This window comes from Brachycentrus maculatus, unplaced genomic scaffold, assembly GCF_059751285.1.
Source record: "Brachycentrus maculatus isolate JH-2025_06_01 unplaced genomic scaffold, ASM5975128v1 h1tg000069l, whole genome shotgun sequence".
Taxonomy (NCBI): Eukaryota; Metazoa; Arthropoda; class Insecta; order Trichoptera; family Brachycentridae; genus Brachycentrus; species Brachycentrus maculatus.
Genome location: NW_028280823.1, coordinates 154435 through 176195, shown reverse-complemented (window position 1 = coordinate 176195; position 21761 = coordinate 154435). Strand labels below are relative to the sequence as shown.

Genomic DNA, 21761 nt, shown 5'->3' with positions numbered 1-21761 from the left:
TTGTCAACTCAGAGTCATTTAGTCTAATAAACTGAAAGTTGTTGCTGAATTTTGCCATTAGATGCTTATGAGACGGATTGACTTCCGAGCACAGAGGAGTTGACATTATGTGCAATATGAATATTAGGGAACGATACAAAATACGATATTATTTTTGAAATATCTGCGAAATGTTTTATTTATTGTCTCACTTCGTGCGTTTAACGTCTCGCTTTAATTAATACAGATAAATCTGCGGAATTCGAAGCCGGTGGTTGGTCTCCAGTCGTGAGATTTGCCGTTGAAATTAATAACGAGAGTGAAAAACTAGAAGGTCGTTCCGATAAATACCGGTTTACATACTAATAATCATCAGCCAACAGTTGGCAGCCGGTGATTCTGAATTCTGCAGCTATTGAGTGCCACACGTTACGGCTGCTTTATTTAAACTAGCCAACATTACTTATATAAGAAACGAGTATATTATACCACACTGGTTACTGATATATGGCGACTTGTGATCCTATTGTGACAGGATTGACTAGTTTATCAAAGCTCATTATCAGTTCATTTGAGTTGAGCAGAGATAATATAGAATTTGAAAAGGGGGTAAGCCAAACTGAGAATTTACAAACGAGTGCTACAACTGATATACGGAAGCATAAAAGGAATTGTTAAAAAAGGATTAAATCAAAGTAAACGTCGTTGAAATGGAATCCTTTAGGCGAATATGTGGTAAAATCGATGTATGACAGTATTGAAAGTCAAGTTAGTAAATAATGTTAGGCTAAATTAGGGATAATTTAAAATTTTGAATTCAAATTTTACTTGGTAAATACCACTATTCCTTAAAATCTACTGTGACTCGTGTTTCGATGCATTCCGCATCATTTTTAAACACCGTATGTGAAGTTAATTCTAAATTTTAGAATTGGGTCCTTGGGGCGTTGATGGTTGAAGAGGGGGTATGAGCTTTTTCTTATTTTTATTTATTTATTTAATTTTTTTTTTCTCATCAGTGAAAAAAATACAACATTGACAATAGGGAGGATGCTTTAGTCATCATATTGTTAATTATGGAGATTTTTTAAATAAATAGTGGTATTGACTAAGAGTATTTTAAAATAGATAGGTTTTACCAAAAAGTAACTGCCGAATCAATTAGTGAAATAATTAAAAATATTAAGAAAGGTTCATTGATAGGATGCGAGACAATAAATTGACATTTTTATTTTTATTTAAATCGAACAATAAATCAATGACTGGCTTATCAAAATAAGAAAAAAATTATGTGTTTAAAAAAAAACATAATTAAGTAAATAGACAGACACAAGAAAAAATTTATGCTTGGTTTAAGTATTTTGAAGCTTGTATTTTATTTATGTAAAAAAGAGATTTACAGTTTAAAAGAAACATATTATTACCCTTCCTAGTCAAAGTAAAATAGGATAAACAAGCATTCATGATATGAAAATTCCGATAGAATTTTCAATTTAGATTGGACGCACTTTGGCCGTATACAATGTAGCAGAAATATGGCGGTGAAACCGGAATATGAAAAAATTCTACTTAGGGCAAACATCAAAGCGTCATATAAATGTATGTAGATACATAAACCATATTAATACGCATGAGAGCTTTTTGAAGTAAGACCGATATAAAACGCGTGGGTAAGTCTCAAAACTTGTCAGAAAATAATATCGGGAGAATTCTACTTACTCTAGGATAGAAAAAAAATGGTCCGACGGATTTCCCGAACGTGAAACGAATAATTTTACGATTTGCTATTGACACTTTCTAGAAATAAAATTAGATATGAAACTTTCTTGGACGTGCAACTTTTACGAGTACGAACAGAAAAAAAAAACTCGAGTGTTGAATTTAATAAATTCTATGATATAATAAATACGAATGTATTAAGGCCCAGTATTCGTTAAGTCACAACTTCATTTTCTCTAAATTCATGTAACGTTTTACTTATTTTTTTTAAACATAGTTTTTGCATCAGAAAATAAGTTGTTCGTCGAAATAATTATATGGTTTGGAAAGGAAAAGAGTTATTGAAAGGTAGAGTTTAAAAAATATATAAATGATTTTTCCTATATCTATTCTAAAAACAAAAAAAAATCCAATAAAAAAAATCTGGCGTGAACAGACATGTGACCTCACTTGTGGTCTCCGGTGTAATGAATTCTGTGTTAGTGTATATCCCCTTAATGATTTCATAAATATAAGCAAGATTATATATGAAAGTACACTAAGCTTTTCAACACAATTTCGAAATAACACGTTGTAAAAAAAAATCATATGAAAACAGTCACAGCGATCATGCATCGATTTTTTTAATTGAATCCAGTACATCTGAAAATTTGGACAGGAAAATTGGAATATTACAGATGCTCTAGATATCTATTTGTCCATTGTCTTGTGACAGTGAGTAATTTTTGTAACCTTAGGTTTTTTTTAAAGTTTTTTTTTTAATAAAATTATGATATTATACACAATAATGAATCCTGAATTGATTTTTATACAAGGAAACATTTACAGCATATTTTATTTATATTTACGTATGTATACTCTTTATACACGGTGTCGCGAAGAACGTATGCATATACCGTGTAAATACTGAGTATACGTAGATTTTTTGCGTTCACTGTTTATTGATCAAATTACTATTCAGCGAATTCATTCACTGGCTTAATAAGTTACAAAGTTTTTCATAGTTCAATACTGACAAAACAGCATTCTATTATTATTAATAAATGATAACTCTCGCCTTTATAAATTATTCTAAAAACAAAAAAATATTATTTTTTAAATAATAAAAAAATAATTAGTGCCGACGCACACTGGTGCTGGATACTGTGAAACATTCTAGAAAACAAATACTCGCAGGTATAAAATACAGGATATCATAAATCCTAGAACGTGTGACCGAAATTATTTGCCTTATAAACAGGTCAGCTGTAGATGAAATCTTTGTCGGACATACTCGTATACGACTTTTTGCACGATTCAGCGAGCTGCCACAATTTATTTCCTGCAACGCTTTTAATCAGGTGTATGACAACGTAATTAAATATGTACAAGCCTTTTTCTCCCGTATGATGGCAAACGCGAAGGTAACGTATGTTTATGAAGATTATTTTCTGAGAAATTGCGTACGAGACATATGTATGTATATGAAAATGATTGGTCTAAATCTGATCGTGGATAGGGACAAAAAATAAAAGAATTTAAAACACGAGATACGTTTTATAATTTAACCTGTTTTTAATGGGTTATAAACCCACGTAGGTATTTGAAAAAAAAAGCTCATGAGAGTAATTTTATTAATGAGTAAAGCAGTTTGACCAGATTGTATAAAATTATAAAAAATTATTCCATATCACTGGCAGTGCACAACGGAGTCCTGGTTCCAACTCTAATGTATGGAAGTGAAACATGGAGTTGGCAAAAGAAGGATGAAAGTAGACTGAATGCAGTCGAAATGCGATCTCTCAGAAGAATGTGTAACAAAACGATGTATGATAGATGTGCGAATAGTGAAATAAGGAAGGAATGCAAAGCTGAGATAAGCATTATCGATAAAATTAAGAAAGATGTGTTGAGATGGTTTGGACATGTAGAACGAATGAGTGAGGAAAGAACGGTAAAACAAATTTATGAGGCGAATGTTAGCGGGAAAAGAAGCAGAGGAAGACCGAGAAAAACATGGCACGATCAGGTATGCCAAATACTTGAAAGTGGTCAGGTTAGGAGTCGTAACAATCGGCGGGTATGTATGAGGAGATGCATGAACGTGGAAGAGGCGAAGAATGTTTGCAAGGACAGAGTGGTGTGGCGCTCTATTCTCTCTGCCTACCCCTGCGGGGAAGCGGCGTGATGGTTAGTTAGTTAGTTTTTTATTCCATATCATTTTAGAGTCTAATTAGGTACTCCGCACGGCCAACTCGATTCCTATTTTCTAATATAGTGCGTTAAGCAACATTTAGAAATAGCGTAATAAAAATAAACATGCGTGTATGGATATAATAAGAATGTAAATATTTACGTTCTTCAAGTATGAAAAAAACACAAACATGGTTTGGTTAAATAATGAAAAACCCCCAAATGGCCTAGCGGATGCTAAACAGAGACGAAACTATCGTTACACAATTTTATCGTTTGTTGGAAAAAGTCTAAAATATACATATTTTATAAATAAACATATACTTATACCTTTAAAAATAAGGAATAACCCGCAAAGCGTCTATTTTAGATGCTTGTCTGCAGGTAGGATAGTAAGGATAGGGAAGGTAAATGTGAAAATACATCACAAACATAAAAACCGATTGAAAAAAAAATTTATTGAATTCATTTTGTAATCGGCGGGAATCGAACCCGCGACGCCAGTTTAGCCATTATAGTATACAGGCCAACACTTCAAACCTAAGTCGCGTAGGTATCACCCGTCACTTGAAGGAAGAGTTATTCAAAAAACAAAGTGCTGCTTATTCTTTTTATATGATCAATTTAGATCCCCAAAAGCTGCGTGCTAATTTGTATAGGTAAGTTTATTTGAGAAGTGAAAAATGAATGATATATGGTATTTATTGTAACTGTAGACAGTTGGTAGTATTCCATATTAAATTGTTGGGTAATATATCCAAAATAAAACAAGGTTTGTTGGATTGAATTCTACATTTATTTATGTATATGTTAATACGTGACGCGTTTCGTCTTCTTAGGACATTATAGGGAACTGCAGGAAGAGCTACCGCTATGTTGAACAATATCTCATTGGATATTGATCCGTTCCATGTGTCTGAAGGAGTTTTCCGAAGTTGGATTCTTCTACACCTTTAGCAATAGTATTCTTGCTTATTTTATATTTTTGTTAATGTATACGATTTAAATTAAAGTTTGTAATGTGTATATTACCTATAAAATAAAAATTGAAATTGAAATCAAACACTGTGTTTGATAATGTCCTAAGAAGACAAAACGCGCCACGTATTAACATATACATAAAAAAGGTAGAATTCAATCCAACAAACCTAGTTTTATTTTGGATATATTACCCAACAATGATATATGGTTCCCTTTTCATGCGTCATATCACAATACGAATTTTTCGCCACTGTCGGAATTCAGCTTTAGAACTTCTGTTTTTGCATTAGCTGTATCGTTTTACGCAGATATCATTTAAAAAATCTGACACATTTCATATCTTGCTTACACGATCATAATAACAACAAACGCAACTTTTAAAGATCTTTGATCTGAAGGCAAAATATGTTTTCTGACTAATTTAGTAATGGTATATTTACACAGTAGCCGGGGATCCATTAAAAATGACGGGTGAAGGAAAAAGTTAAATGAACACGAAAAACAGAGAAAAAGACCGTTTATGCACTACACGATTTTTACCGTCCGGCAGTCCGGTTTAAAAAGATAAAAGCGACTACGACAGTTTAGCGTGATCGAATTTACGCGCACCGTGATCACGCACCGACCCAAAGAAAGACGGCCAAAAGCACAAGCTTATCCAAGCCAATCATGTGTTTTATCACGCTAACCGGACTGCCGGGCGGCAATTTAAAATTCCTGTAGTGCACAAGCGCACTAAGCTCGGTAAATCCAAAATTAGACGCGATATGTCAAAATACAAAAATATGCGGAATTCCTGCGGACTTGGTCATGTAATGAACGTGCGCTGACGGATCAAATCAAAACAAAGAATCTTTCTTTTCAAGAATTTGTACTGCTATAATGGCTGATATATGATATTTTGAAGAAAGACACGTTTAAATAGAAAGTAACAATAATAAAAAAGTTCGCGATGAAAGAACAGATTACGATTTTTAAGTGGATCTCGTGAAACAAATGGTTTCTTTATTTTAAGGTACTTATTTATCGTTTTGATTTGCTGGTGGTGTTAAAAAAAAGGGTAATCTGCGTAATCGGAGGGCATTTGTGACTAGATATATGGATGTGAAGGAGGCGAGGAGTGTATGTCAGGACAGATGAGTGTGGCATTTCATCCTCTCTGCCTACCCCTGCGTGGCACTGTTTCTATACAAAGCGGTGCCCTATGCACCATCGGGTGCGGATAAGGGTTAGAAGAATATCTGTCTGCTAGTAGAACGAATAACTTATCGATTCCAGTTTATTTAATGATTAAACCATCGTGGAACAAAGTTTTTGACAGAAAATTATACATAAGTAAGTAGGTTATCCTTTTGTTTTTCCGGTGGTATTAAAAAAATGCGTAATCTTTGTAATCGGAGGACATGAATATGGGTGTGAAGGAAGCGAGGAGTGTATGTCGAGACAGAAGAGTGTGGCGTTCCATCTTCTCTGTTTATCCCTTCGGGGAAACGGCGTGATGGTGGTAGTAGTAGTATTTAGTAGTAGACAAAAAACGTCCTAACCCTCATAAAGTAAGCTGCAATCACGATTTATTATTTTTACTGCGAACTCGTAAAAAAGAATCTCGTCAAATTAACTGCCTTACCAGCTGCTGATTGTTAAAAAATTAACTATAAAAGAAGTAGAACCTAAAACTCCAGATGTCACCATTCCCAGAGATGAAGTTGGTAATAAATTACCTAATATGAATTGTATATATGTCAAGGTTTTTTCGAGACGATTTTTTCCTTGAATTCTGAGATCGAGGTAAAAAATGCGAAACGATCAGGGGTTGAAAACTTTACTCTATTATAGTAATAATTTGGATAATTTTTACAGCGCCATTTTCGTAAAATACTACCTCACGGGCGTTTGCTTATTGTACATTTTACCATTTAACTGAAGTGTTAAATTTAACATCACAAAGTATATTTTATGAATATCCGCCATATGTTTTTAACTCATCAGTCATTAATTTTTAATTTATGTTTTACTTGGTAAATACCACTATTTCTCAAAATCTATTGTGACACGTGTTTCGATGCATTCCGCGTCATTTTCAAACACTGAAAATGATACGGAATCCATCGAAACACGTGTCACAACAGTTTTTAGAAATAGTGATATTTACCAAGTTAAACTTAAATTCAAAATGGATAGATGTTAACACAAACTGACTGCTGAATCAGTTAAGGAAAAAACTTTTAATTTGTTATTTATTATGATAAATAAATTCAAGTTGCCTTCTAAAATTATGACTTCTGATGACTTGATGTTGTTTCGGAATTAAAAAAAAGGATTATCTATAAAATAATAAAGAAGTTGGAAGAGGTACTCAAGTAATATTGCAAAGTAAATATGCGCTACTTAATTATTTACGATTTTGCTCGCATACCGTGGTTTGTCTACCGCGCCGAAGACGTTGGGAGAAGCGAGAAAGATGTTCTTTTAATTGTCAGTAATTATTACGTCGGAAGGTCGATGGGAAAAAATAAAATGTGGTATCGGGGATATAAGGCAACACGCGGGACCGGCGCGAGTCTTTTAAAATCACTAAACATTTGTACAAGATTTATCACTTACCGGAATGTCCACCAGATGTTGAAGCACATGGTGTTCAGCCAGAAGAACGCAGCGAGGAAGGAGAAGTGCATCAGATTAGCTGGAACAAAATAAATAAAAGAATTAGGTTGCCATCTAACAATGTCCATCCATGGGAGATTAATGCCTGTAAAGAAAAATAAAGAAATCCGTCTCGGATGGTTGGGCAATATTTATGTAAAACTAAAACCGTCGGAAAACAATATACATCGTGGAAGACAATAATCAAATTCTAGAGAAAACAAGGATGACAACTGTGAACAAAGGAATACAGTTGCCATTTTATCTTTCTTTAGATGTGATCATAACACAAATCGGTAACTCAATCACAATGGACCTAAGGCCCGGTCACCTATTAAAAAGGGAAGAGAATATGAACGTTTGTAAATTAATTCAAGCATATTATTCTTTCATTAATTTATTCGGCAGTCACTTTGTGGTAAAATCTATCCATTTTTAATTAATGTTTTACTTAGTAAATACCACTATTTCTTAAAATCTGCTGTGACACGTGTTTCGGTGCATTCCGCATCATTTTGAAAATGACGCGGAATGCATCGAAACACGTGTCAAAGTAGATTTTAAGAAATAGTGGTATTTACTAAGTAAAACATTAATTAATTTTTTTTTCTTGCCTCCCTTGCAAGAAAGTGCCAGGTAAGTCTGGGACATCTCAATGGGACCCGAATGAGATTTTAAAGATAAAGAAAATCTTCTATTTTGTAAGTTATGCACTTATGGAGATTAAAATTACGTAGGCCTCGGGTTTCATATTCGGTCATATAAAGAATTCTTCAAAAGTCAGTTATTTGCGAATGGATTTTGCAAAACTTTCAATTTAGTTTAATGCATTTTTTTCTAAACTGCACTGCGCTTTCCAGGGGTGTTAAAAAAAATAGAACGCCATACCCATCAGTTTTTCCAAACAATCTTCGCATGACTTGACAAATCAAGTATTTGCAATACTTGCCAATTTTCCCCAGTCATCCACTGTTTCTATTTCCGTTCTATTCCTTAATTACGTTCGGCTGATAATTTTTTTTTACCGTTCTTTCTTTAACTCTTTCGTTCCACATGCCCAAACCATCTCAACATACCTTACTTAATTTTATCGATAATCCTTATCTTATTTTTTCTACGATATAAAAAAATATTAATATAAAAACATACAAGTTTGCGAAATTTTGGAACGATAAGGAATGGTTAAACTCGCGATCATTTTTAAAGGTAAGTCGATACCCAATAGCCAAACTAAAAAACTTAAAATGGAAAATATACAACAGTGAGAAGAATAATAATAAATAAAACCCGTATCCGCACCCCAATGGTGCATAGGGCACTGCGTCATATAAACGCAGTGTAATCTTGATCGTTTACGCATGAAGGAAAGGTGATCAGCCCTTCGCTTTAGGTACCAGTCCAGGGTAATATTGAATAAATATAACAGTGAAAAAATCACTTATATTTATTTTACCCCCCTTGGGAATCGAACCCGGGACCTACAGAACGGTAGCAGAGCGTGCTGACCATTACACTACGGAGGCGGAAAGTGAGGAGAATACATAAAATAAATATGTCTGTTGAGTAAGTATTAATGGAAAAAAATGAGATAAAAGTAAAAAATGTATATTTTTCTTGGTTGTTTTTCTCTACAACATTTTCTTCGATGTGATTGATTAATAATTGCAAAAGCCTTCGTGCCAATTGTGAGTTGGGAATGAGCGAATCAAGGCGTTACACTTATTCAGCAATACTTTACGACACTGTTTACTGTCGAGGATCTAATGCTGGCAAAGCATTATTTTAGTCGTCAATAACTCAACATACTTGTAGCGTACAAGGGCAATATTGCAATATTTTCTTCACGTCAGAGTTTTCTAAAAATGCGTCCGATAAGTGGACATAAATTACAATAATAATTCAAATCACTTCCCTAGTCACACAAAAATAATAAAATATATATTTATTTTTATTATTTATTTAATTAAATGATTAAGTATCTACATACGAGTAAATAACGAGCAAACATTGTCAATTTGAAAGTCATATACATAAATATAATTTTGAAAATCTTGTTATAAAAACATTCTTTATTTTATATAATGTTTGGAGTGTGTAAACAATAATAATATCTTATTTCGAGAAATAAAAATACTTTGTGTTTTGATCCACTCACATTTTTATTAACCAACTAGTTTCGGCTACAACCTGTTGCCCTCTTCAGGGTTTAATTTATTATTAGCAATAAATTAAACCCTGAAGAGGGCAACAGGTTGTTGCCGAAACTAGTTGGTTAATAAAAATGTGAGTGGGTCAAAACACAAAGTATTTTTATTTCTCGAAATAATATATCAATATGATCCACAAAGTTAATGCTTTCAATATTCAAAACAAAAAATAATAATATCGCTCGTTTGGTGCAACTATTGAAAACTTGTTTGAAAAAACGGTGTTTTGCACAAAACAGGGTTAAATAAAAATGCGGACTATCGAATATCCCGCCTTAAACGGTTAAAATTGTACAATTAAGTTATTTTCTATGTTTTATGAATATGTGCATAAGGAAGATTGCCACATTATGGTAGTAAGTATACGAAAATTCGTATATATGTAAAATAGACTAAAAACGAGGGCAATGTGGAATCTAATAAAATTGATTCAATTTGGATCTGCTGTATTTTGAAAGAAGCCACGCATTATATTTGTTTGTATCAATATTACTGCCCGATTTCGTTAATTTTCGAGTCCTTGTGCCGCCAAACTGACAGGCGAGGCATTTGAAAGATAATATAATATAACAAATGAATACATGTTTCCGATATGGACAGCTGCAGATCAGCCATTATGCGTTGGGTGGCTGATGACGTTTCCCGCCACAGAATCTGACAGATGGCCCTGCGCACATTTTTGGCGCCATAACTAGTTGGAGGCTATTCTACTACAAATAACGAATTTGTCAAACAAAAAAAAGGGAATTGGGGTAAATAATAAGGTTGGTTACGGAAATCAAATTTGTGAGATGGAAATTAGTTTTATCATAATTGGATACGAAGCTAAAAAAATTAAGGGTTATTTTTTGCACATAGTTATAATAAACGACAACAAAAAAAAAATTTGGTAACATGTCGCGTGTTTTTATTTTTTGTTTGGTATACATTTGCACATAAAAGACCTTTTTCGTACTTATTAACGAATTTTGCATAAATAAAATAATGATAATAGTAATAAACATTTCAGCAAAACTGGCAGTGCACAATGGCGTCCTGGTTCCAGAAACGGTGTAAATAACGATTTAATCACATTTAAAGTGATTTAATAACGTATGCCAAAATAACTATCAAGAAAATATTATGTCATGTTAAGCATCCTTGAGGTATTAAGTATATTTCATAAAAAAATACTATTTGAATCAATTATTCGTTAATTTTAATTTATTCCTCGAGTGAGAATTACTTATAAGGTGTATTAATATTTTTCTATTATGAATATTCATTTAATGATAATTATTATTTTCTATGAATCTGGAATGATTTGCGAAGCTAAGATTTTTAGATGTTTTTCGAAAAATATTTTTTACTCAGAAAGTAAAACATATAAAAATGATATGAACAATTTTATTATTTTTATATTCTTAATGCTAAGTCTCGACGCTACGAGACCGATTGATAAGGTTTTTTTTTAAACTATATATATATTTTAATAAATTAATTCAATGTTTAAATAGAATAGGCCTTTTATGATGGGTTTCTCTGTAACAAGTGAGAAACGGAAGCTTTACGATAGGAGAATAATTCTTGGAGTTGACAGATACCAAAACCCACAGCAGATAAAGAGAGGACAAAATACATCCATTATGCATGAGTTTGAGATCAATTAAGAGTACAAATCGCGCATGAAATACTTAATACAATGAAATCATGTTATTTTAACAGTTATGAATGCTTCAGTTATGTTTCGGGTAGTGGCTATGTGTGAAATTTAAAATGTTCGATGTTCATGAATGAATGAAATGAATTTTTCGCGGAATAACGCTGTTAATCACGTCATAAATTTGTATATATTAGATACGGGTGATCGAACTATAAATAACCGAATGAAATAACGACTTCATTAAAAGAATTATTTCCTCAATTCGGTTTATAGATTCGTCCATTAAAGCCAATCACGCCAATTAGTGCACAAATTTGATTGCGTATTGCATATTTTTAATTTCATTAATTGATTCGGCAGTCACATTGCAGTAATATATGTTTTTAATTTAAATTTCACTCGATAAATACGACTATTTCTTAAAATCTATTGTGACACTTGTTTCGATGCATTCTGCATCGTATTCATTTGGTAGCTCGTAATATATTTGACCACTCGACATAAAAAAAACTCATGAAACAAAACCGATAAAACAAATACCATACCAATTGGGTAGTATTCAATACAGTAGTAGGTAGAAATTATATAATTTGATAAATTTATTTGATATTTATTTACTCATTAACTACCGGAGATTTATAAAAAAATTTTGTGTTTATATAAACATAATAAGAACATAGAAAATGCAGAAAGAAAAATAAACCAATAATGACATCAAAGTAATTGAACAAAATAATTTTCAATGTACAAAATATTGCATGTTACGAGTATAAGTAACAGACGAAAGCTAAATTTAATACCTATGAGCATAAGGTGCCTTACACATAAAACCCATACACATGGAATGAGACAAAGGGCTCGGGTTTAAAGATATATATTTATATTTATTGGAATAGTGGGATGAATTGCTTCATACAACATTATTGAATCAAAATTCCAAATAGTGATATAAGTTTTTTTTAAATATATGTTATTAAAAGGACGCAGCAATTTAATACGAGATGAATTGAGTGCTGTTCATTATGTTTTTACGAAGCAGTCATTATTATGCTCATATTAGAATTTGTTAATACGTACAACATTTTGAGTGTGTCCAAATACTTGTTCACAAAATCTGGATTATCTCCAATTACAGGAGTTACTTTCATATTATTTTTTGACATCTCACCAATAGATGTCTCTAGTGAAGTTCTAGTGATTCATGAACAAGGTTTCTAAATTGGTTCACATATATAGAACTTCCAAGAATTTGAGTAGTGTGGTTGTCAATAATGGGTGGAATTGGTGAATGTTACACGTGTGTAAAGTGATCACTTAAACCAGCCTATGACGGTCGTAAGCCCCGTAAATGCCCAGACTTCCATATTCTTCTTCATCTTTGATGAGATGTCAAAAAATAATTGTTAATACGTAGTGAAGAGAGAAATCAGATAACAACAAAAAACCAGTGCACATAAGTTTTCAGGTAAATGATGATTTTATGATGGTAAATACAATAAATACTGTTTTTTTGTTTAATTGGGTGATCATAAATTCAATTGCGAAATTAAAATACCAAGTGTTTTCATTGATATGGTATTGTATTAAATATCTATTATATCAATACAATATACCTATTGTTCTATTCGCATACCATTGTGAATTGTGATTGTATTAATATATATTTTTTATTCGTGCAATTCGTGAAACTTCATTCAAAAGCTTTCGGTCAGTATGATCAACAACAAAAAAACTAAGACCACTACTAAAAGTGCTACCGAGTTCACCGGATCCGACGAAAGAATTCCATAAAGGTCGATTAAAAAAACAAATAAAATATTTTAGACGACCGTGAACCGCTAAGCTCGGCAATGTGTAATATGTAGCCATTGAAAAGTCACAGACAGACGAGTGAGTAGACTTGTGGCCGTATTTTTGAAATCTATTTTATGATTCTCTCACTCACGCATTCTCTAAACGCCATCCGATGTCATCTCTTATTTTACGTGTCGGTGTCGTATGATGGTTATTCGCCGATTCGAAGAAAAAAAAACATTTAAGTATATATACCAAGTATATTGGTATGGATTAAAGGCTGAATAAATATAAATAATTAGTGAATGATCATACAATTATCAAAACAACGATTTTACTAACATACTATCGATTTATGATGTATTTTCTTATTTTACTTTTTGATCGACTACGAGCGTGTGTGGACTACACGGAATTTTACCGTCCGGCACTTCAGTTAGCGTGATAAAACGGTTGATTGTCTTGGATTAGCTTTTGGCCGTCTTTCTTCGGATCGGTGCGCTTGATCGGTGCGTGATCACGGTGCGCATAAATCGATCACGCTAAACTGTCCTAGTCGCTTTTATTTTTAAAAACCGAACTGCCGGACGGTAAAATTCCGTGTAGTGCAAAAGCGTTCTACAGCTAACGCGAACTGACGATTCTTGAATCGGCCATCGATTGATTGGTGGCATTTTCAATATTTGATTTGATTATTAAGCATTTGATTTAGTTACTAATTATTTTAACAACTAATGTCAATTAACTAACAAAACAATAGAAAAAAAACTTCTATGTATTGAATATTTATTTAAGGCATCGACTGAATTATTCGAATTCCATCGTTCATTCGTTCGAATAACTTGTAACAATCGAATAACTAACTAACAACAGTTGAATATTATGGGTTTCTTTAATATTATGGATTAATTTAAAACATCGATTATTTTCATTCGATTCATCTCTTCGCCAATCTAACAGATATTTATCCTAGATGTACCTTCCTTTACAAATTGTTTATAATGTTTTTATTAAATAAAATATCAACCTTCGTATTAAGAAAACGCGACTGTTTTGGATACTTTAGCACATGGGTGAGGGAAAGATCGCGACAGAAATTTAGTAAAGAAAATTAAGATTTTATTTGGATGAGGGTGTCATATGATGAAGATCCACATAATTTATTTTCTTTTTAGTATACTTCCGTTCAAAGTGGTCACACTTTCAACAGACTTGTAGAATAGGGTCATTGTGATGTAGTTTCAAGTTCTTTTGTCTATGTGGTTAGTAGACCAGTCTGTAATGATCGCGTGCCTGCGAGTCATGGTAACTGTGACAAGGTCAAAAAGATGACAGTAATTTGTTATTTTTTCACTGACTTGAAGATAACGACTTGGACTGTGCATTGAAAGGCATAGCGTGATATAATGCGGCCATTTTGCATTATACATATAGGTATGTCATGATATACCGTTTATCTTAGTTTTTGTTGTAATTTATAACCAATAATGCTTCTGCTAAGAGACCGTTACATCAACAAGTTAATTTTTCTGTGTCAAATAGTATTTAACATAACTTATATAAAAAAAATTTTACTTTAATATAGCCAAAAAATATTCAGTTTTTTTGCATGAATTAAATGCTAAATAATCTTTTTTAAAGTCACACATCAACCAATTTGACTAATGGAAACATACATTTTAAGGAGTGGTCGCCGACAGAATTAAAATTCATGAGGAAACTGAATTAATTTTTAATATGGGTTTAGGATAATTCCAGCATTTCCGCATTAATCTTGTAAATAAAGGTTTCGTAGCAAAAAAATAAACAACTGAAAGCGAAGTGTTATTTTATTAAATGAAAAAAAATCATACTTATTCCTTAGTTTTTTTTTATTTAGATTATAATACAAAAAGCATTTACTCTTCTTAAAACATAATTATGTAGTTCAAAACTCTTATTTAGTAAAATATATTTTAATATGATGTTTTTGTAAAAAGTTTGTTGATATTTAATTTTTTAATATCGTATTGTATTTTGTCACAAAAACAACGATGAAAAATGAGATACGTTGATTTTGTATAAAAAAATCTGCCCAGTTATTTTGTTTTGTAATGAAATATAAATATTCTTCCGGTATTTGATGAACGAGTATTTAAAAAATATTTTTAAAAAGTTAGTCAAATAGGTTACGCATTTTTTGTGAAAACAAAGACCCTTCGGATCGTTTTAAATCTAGTAAATACAATATTTTCATTAATTGATTCGGCAGTCAGTCACTTTGCGGTCAAATCTATCCATTTTTAATTAATATTTTACTTAGTTAACTCTAAAATTTGGAATTAGCTTCACATACGGTGTTTGAAAATGATGCGGAATGCATCGAAACACGTGTCACAGTAGATTTTAAGAAATAGTGGTATTAACTAAGTAAAAAATAAATTCAATATATTCTAAAACTTATTTATTATAGAGTTTTGGAACAAAATAACAGATGATATGGGATAATTCTTGGAATGCATAATTTTGGCATCTCTTCTCCAATTCCATTCAAGGAATTTGGTAATTTGACGATAAAAGTACAGGAACGCTTGCAATGAGATTTGATACATACTTATTTCATTGTCCCATTGTCGACGGAAATGCTAAGTTCTCGATAAATATCCGATTCACGGAAGTCCAAAATCTGAAACGTGTCTGTATTTCGATGGCTTATTGTACATAAAGCACGTATTGAAATAGATAGACGTAAGCACATTTTAAAAATCATGACAGTGTCATTACTTTTATTTTCGTATTTTGCATTTTTTTCTCGGTAAACTATGTAGGCATGTAATTCGTTTATGAAACGATGAACAATTTACAATTTTATAATGATTTGGATAATAAATGACAAGAATAGATCTATATTGATATCTCAAAAAAGATGAAACAGTTACTGTAGTTGGAATGCCCTTGAGGTAGTATTTTACGAAAATGGCACTATGTAAATTATCCAAATTTATTATTATTACAATTGCATTTATAGGGCTTACGATCTTTAATTGGCTGTTTTAAGTAAACAGTAAATACAAATGCCATTTCGCACATGATTGACGTCCATAATATTTAAAAATAATATAAATATATGAGATTTTTTATGTGACCGAAACTTTTCGCATTTTACAATACAAACTTAAGGAGTGTAAAGTAATTATATCTGAAATATTTACCGTATGCTTATGAGATTCTTTTTCAAGATTATTTTATAAACTAGGAAGCGCCAGCGAAAAAGGACTATCATTTTTTTACTTATTTTTTACACTCTTTATAGTATCAACAAATTTTTGAGTACACTCAAAACATCATGTATTTTCAAGAATCATTAATTATAAGTTTTCCATTATTAGAAAATTTAAAAAAGATTTCAAAAATAAAAGGGAGGAAACAGTATATTCAAGAATAAAATTATTATAAACAGTTTTAAAAAAGTTAAAAAAAATAATAATAATAATTCCCGAAAAAATACATGAATGTAATAATAATATGATGTAGTTGTAAATGCGGTAAGTACGATAAATCATTTCATGATTAACATTGATTTTCTTGATAAACCTTTTTTTGGCCTGTATAATATTTGCCTAATGATTAAAATAATATTTGATGTAAACACACGTATGTATTCAGTTGTCCTTAGCGGCTGTAGTGTGCAAATAACGTTGTTTTATTGATTTAGTGGGCCAGATGATGGGTCAGTGGACGTTTTACCGATTTGACATTTAAATTAATTTTAATTGTGTTTTATACTTAACACAATTTTGCCTGAGAGACAATCGTGGGTAGCTGCAGAATTGACATTAATTAAAATAATTTAAATGTATATTGTGGGTCAACCACCTTAATGACCGTTATATGTTGAAAATCAGGGAGAGTTCCGATTATTCATTTGAATTAACGTTTTAAGGCCCAGCATTCGTTAAGTCGCAACTTAATTTTCTCTAAATCCAAGTAACATTTTACGTAACTGATTTTTTTCTTAAAACACTGTTTTTGCATTGAAAAAAAAAGTTTTTCTTAGAAATGATGATATGGTTTTTAAAAGAAAAGCGTCATTGAAAGGTAACGAGTTAAAATATATATAATATATCCAAATATTATTTATATTCAAATAAAAAAACAAACAAACAAAACAATCAAAAATACATTCCTTAAAATAATCGGGCATGAACAGACATTCACCTATTCGTTGAAATGAATTCTATGCTTGCGAATATCTCCTTAAAATGTTTGTTTTCTATCCACTTTTAATAAAAGTTTTACTTAGTAAATACCACTATTTATTAAAATTTATTGTAACACATGTTTTGATGCATTCCGCATCATTTATTTTCTAAGTAAAACATTAATAAAAATAGAAAGATTTTACCACAAAGTGACTCCCGAATCAATTAATGAAAAAATGTTCGTTTTCTGTCAGTGACGTCATGTCACGATCAAAATATAAGTATATCAACGCAGTGCCATTTGCACAGTTAAGAATGAATATTGACAAATGATATACCATAGTTTTCTAATATCTACTCTCTTCATTGATGCGTGATGGTTGGAATTCCATCGAAGGAATTTGGAGAATCGTGAGTATTGAGTCATCAAGGCAGAAACCGTTTTTCTTAAATATTTGTTAAGGCGGATGCCTCTTGATCTTAGAGATCGTCGATTAGATAGCAAAGATTAAGAAGGTACTAAATTCATAGCACAAAAATCAAGTGGTAGATGTGTATTTGATCAAACATGTAAATAGCTTAAATTTATGTTATCTTGATTAAAATATATTAAATGTAGCTTGATATCCTTTGCCTTGATAATTTGATATCTTAACTAGATAATTTAACTTTTGATGATTTTCAATTGAATAATTCTTGGTTAGATAAATCAGAATACCAATTACGTTAAAATTACGGATAAATTATTTATTACAACGACAGTCTTCATTTATGGGGGGAATAAAATCGACTTCTGATAACGTTTAGGCATTCCTCGCCTTTTTAAAACATTATTGCACATAATTATGACATCGCTGTTTAATATATCATTCGAATATTGCACAAGAAATTCATTCAATATATTATGATTTCACAACATTTTGACATAAACTTGATTCCAAACTATACTACTTTCACAATATAGGGTAATCACATTGCATGCTACAACTGATCATTATATAAATACCTACTTAAGATATATATATATATATATATACAATTTTGTTACACTTATACGATGTTCGCTAAATAACGGAGCATCAGTTGAATAATTACAAAAAACGAAAAAAATGTCCTCAAAGACTGCTGGCTGTTTGCATGCCGACAGGGTAAGCAAGTCACAATTTTCCTCATTCGATTTCAGTAGGCAGAAGTGATAAATGGTAGGATAGATTTTGCCAATAATTTGAATTGTTCACTTGACCAGCGTGGCTAGCACACATGCACAGACTAAACTGTTAAATACCAATGCATTCGACAGTTATTTCGTCATAACTAATGTAAATACTTATCACGTAGTTCAACAATATGGAGGTCAGTAATATGGTATATTCGACATCATCATGTAACTCTCATTTATGATAGATACTTACATTCTTTGAGACATGTTCGTACAATTTATGGAAGTGTCGAATGATATGGATATGATAATATCCATTTCGACTATGTGCCAGATATGTCACTTGTTAATACGGAAGGTATTCAATATTCACTCTTCTTATGAGTACTTTGTAGTACGGTAGGGTGGAGTGCTTTAATGGAGGCCTAGAATAGGATGCAGAAGCGTGGGTAGGCCCCAGACAAGATGGTCCGATTACATTGGGAAATGGTCCGATGACATTTGGCGGGCCTGCACCGGAAGATAGTCACGTCCAACAGGGAACTGTGGAAGTCCAAGAGGGAGGCCTTTGCTCAATACTGGACACAAGAAGAGGGCTGAAGTTGAAGTACGGTACATAGGTTTTCTAAATATGGGAATAGTGCTGTCAGCTGAAATCTAGAAGTAGTCGAATACGTTTGGATTTACAAGCGTATATCGAAAATGACAAATCAAACAATGAGTGTAAAATCCTCTAAAGACAAACATAGGAGCATAATATAGCAGCTATGACATTATTACTGTATCTGTTCGTGACTGAAATACAATATATGTACTTGTCATTAGCGAATAATTATTGAACATCGATATAATACAAGTACTAGTCAACCTACCGCATCTTCTTTGTCAAGATTGCCATAGGATTATATCACAACGAAACGATAAAATTATCGACAATAATCTTATTTCTATTTACAAATAAATAAACAGGATTTTTAAAATAAAATAAAAATCCTTTAAATCCTAAACCTCCTAAAGTAATTCACCAATTGCTTTGAAAATAAGATTTGACGCTGTATTCGAAAACGAATGGTGTTTTTACCTGTGACAGGTAAATCAGTTTTTTTATCGCAACGGCAGTGTCATCTGTTGAACGAAACAGCACCAGAAAAATAAAAATAAAACTTAGGACATGGTGAACAGCGTGCTTCTAAACAGCTGCTGTCACTTAGGATTTGCTATGTTTTTGATTGCACTGTTTCATATTTTCGTTTTCATCGTGTATTTATATGTATAAGAAATGTGGGCTTTCTATTTCTTTTCTTTTCCGTTTAACCAGACTGGGCCACAGCAAACGGGTATAGCTAGTTGTTAATAAATTATTCGACATGTATGTACAACAGTATGTTTGTATGTATGTGTATACAAAGGCCCTTCATGCCTTAATACTATAGTATTCTGCGTTTTTAAGGACAAGAACTTGAATACAGAAATGTTGAAGTGTTGTTTTGCTCTTATGTAAGTAGGTACTTAAGAAAGTGGTTTTATCAAGCGGAATTTTATCACCAAAATGACGAATATTGAATACAAGTACGTAATTATACGTAATGCTTTTGGATGAACTCATTAATTTTTGACGCCATCAACGTAAGAGTGCGGTAAGAGTTGAGTGTTCTTGAAATGATCGTTTTTAGATTTGGATACATACCATACACATGTAGCTTAAGGCTGAAAACCATTAAAGAAAGTATATACCATGTGTGTTCTACCTTACTTGCATAATGCCGACTCCACACATGATAAGAATGTTGCTTAAGATTTTTTTAAATCGGTCATATACTTAATTAAATGTTACAGGGTCTCATGTGCAAGCTGTTTTGTTTTTATTTAAATTTATTATTTTGAAAAAAAAAACAAATAGGTTTTTTGTTATTTTTTGGTTAAAAAATTTAAATATTTAAAAAATCACTTGTGTAATAGCACTTTTGAGTTTATTAATGTAAATACGACTAGTTTCGAGAACTACAGATGTTCTCGGTTTGTATTTTCACCTGTTAATGCAGTCATCAGAGTTTATAAATGTAAACACGGGTAGTTTCGATAACAACAGATGTCCTCATCAACAGGTGAATATACAAACTGAGAACATCTGCAGATCTCAAAACTAGTCGTGTTTACATTGATAAACTCAAAAGTGTATAAGACATATAAGTGTTTTATTAATATTTAAATCATCATGTCATTTCACAATGTTAATGGAAAATCAATAAAAGATATAATTGTTTTAAACCATGGGTGGCCAACCCGCGGCCCGCGGGCCACAAATTTATATGTTTAAAATTTAAACATAGAAATTTATATATTTAATTTAATTTATTTCACATAGTTTTTAGAATCATGTAAAAATTTACATTTAAAGTGGATTATCCATTTTTTTTAAAGATATTTTTTAAAATTATAGAACACGAAAAGTACCAAAATATCATTACCAAATATATATACTTTACGCCATCAGAGATGACTTGAACACAGTACTAATACAGACGCATCATTTGTAAACGGAGAGTTAAAATATTACGATTTCTTCGACTGTAACTGTTAATTTTTTTTTTGATGATTTTAACGCCCTGACTGGTTTCAAAATGTCAAAATCGTGAGAGAAAAAAACAAAGAAAGTTTAAGTTTTCTATGCTGCGTAGTCAACGCGTTATTTTTCCATCGTAATCGACGCCCAAGAAAGGTTCATTATATTTTATTGTACAATTATCCATTCTGCCACTTTTTTTAAACACAGATAGATAGATACCTTATGTGCGCTTAGGTCGGCAGTATTCACCTGTAAATTCTCTATATTTATGGCTTAATTTTCTTTTTCCTGTTAAATTTAAAAATAAAAACGAAACGTTATTTGAGATACGAGAGTTTTATTTGCCAAAAGCGGACAAATAGAGATTTCCCCAATGATTAATAAATAGTATCGCCATCGGAGAAGTACCTATAAAACTTGGTAATTTATTTTCAAATCGAATGTAAAAAATGGCACTTTCAAATTTTTAAGCACGCACTTACATGATATAAAGTGTAATTTCAGGTGAAATAGTGACAGTAATTGAAAGAAACTAAGTTGATAGGACTTAAAGGTACTTGCAATATTAATATAATGTTCACAAAATTACGAGTGTGTAAAAATTATTTTCCACAAATTCTGGATTTTGCTCCTCTTGGGAGTAAAATCCAGAATTTGTGGAAAATAATTTTTACACACTCGTAATTTTGTGAACATTATATTAATATTGCAAGTACCT

General features: G+C 31.7%; 1 protein-coding gene across 1 annotated transcript in view; it reads right to left on the bottom strand.

Moving 5' to 3' along the window:
* The window catches only part of LOC148311213 (putative G protein-coupled receptor Mth-like 1), a 190345-nt gene that overhangs the window by 150770 nt on the left and 17814 nt on the right, over window positions 1-21761 (bottom strand). Inside the window, exon 2 of the mRNA XM_088256913.1 lies at window positions 7456-7534. Within this exon, the coding sequence (XP_088113039.1) occupies window positions 7456-7534 (79 nt within the window). The remainder of the gene's footprint in view (window positions 1-7455; window positions 7535-21761) is intronic.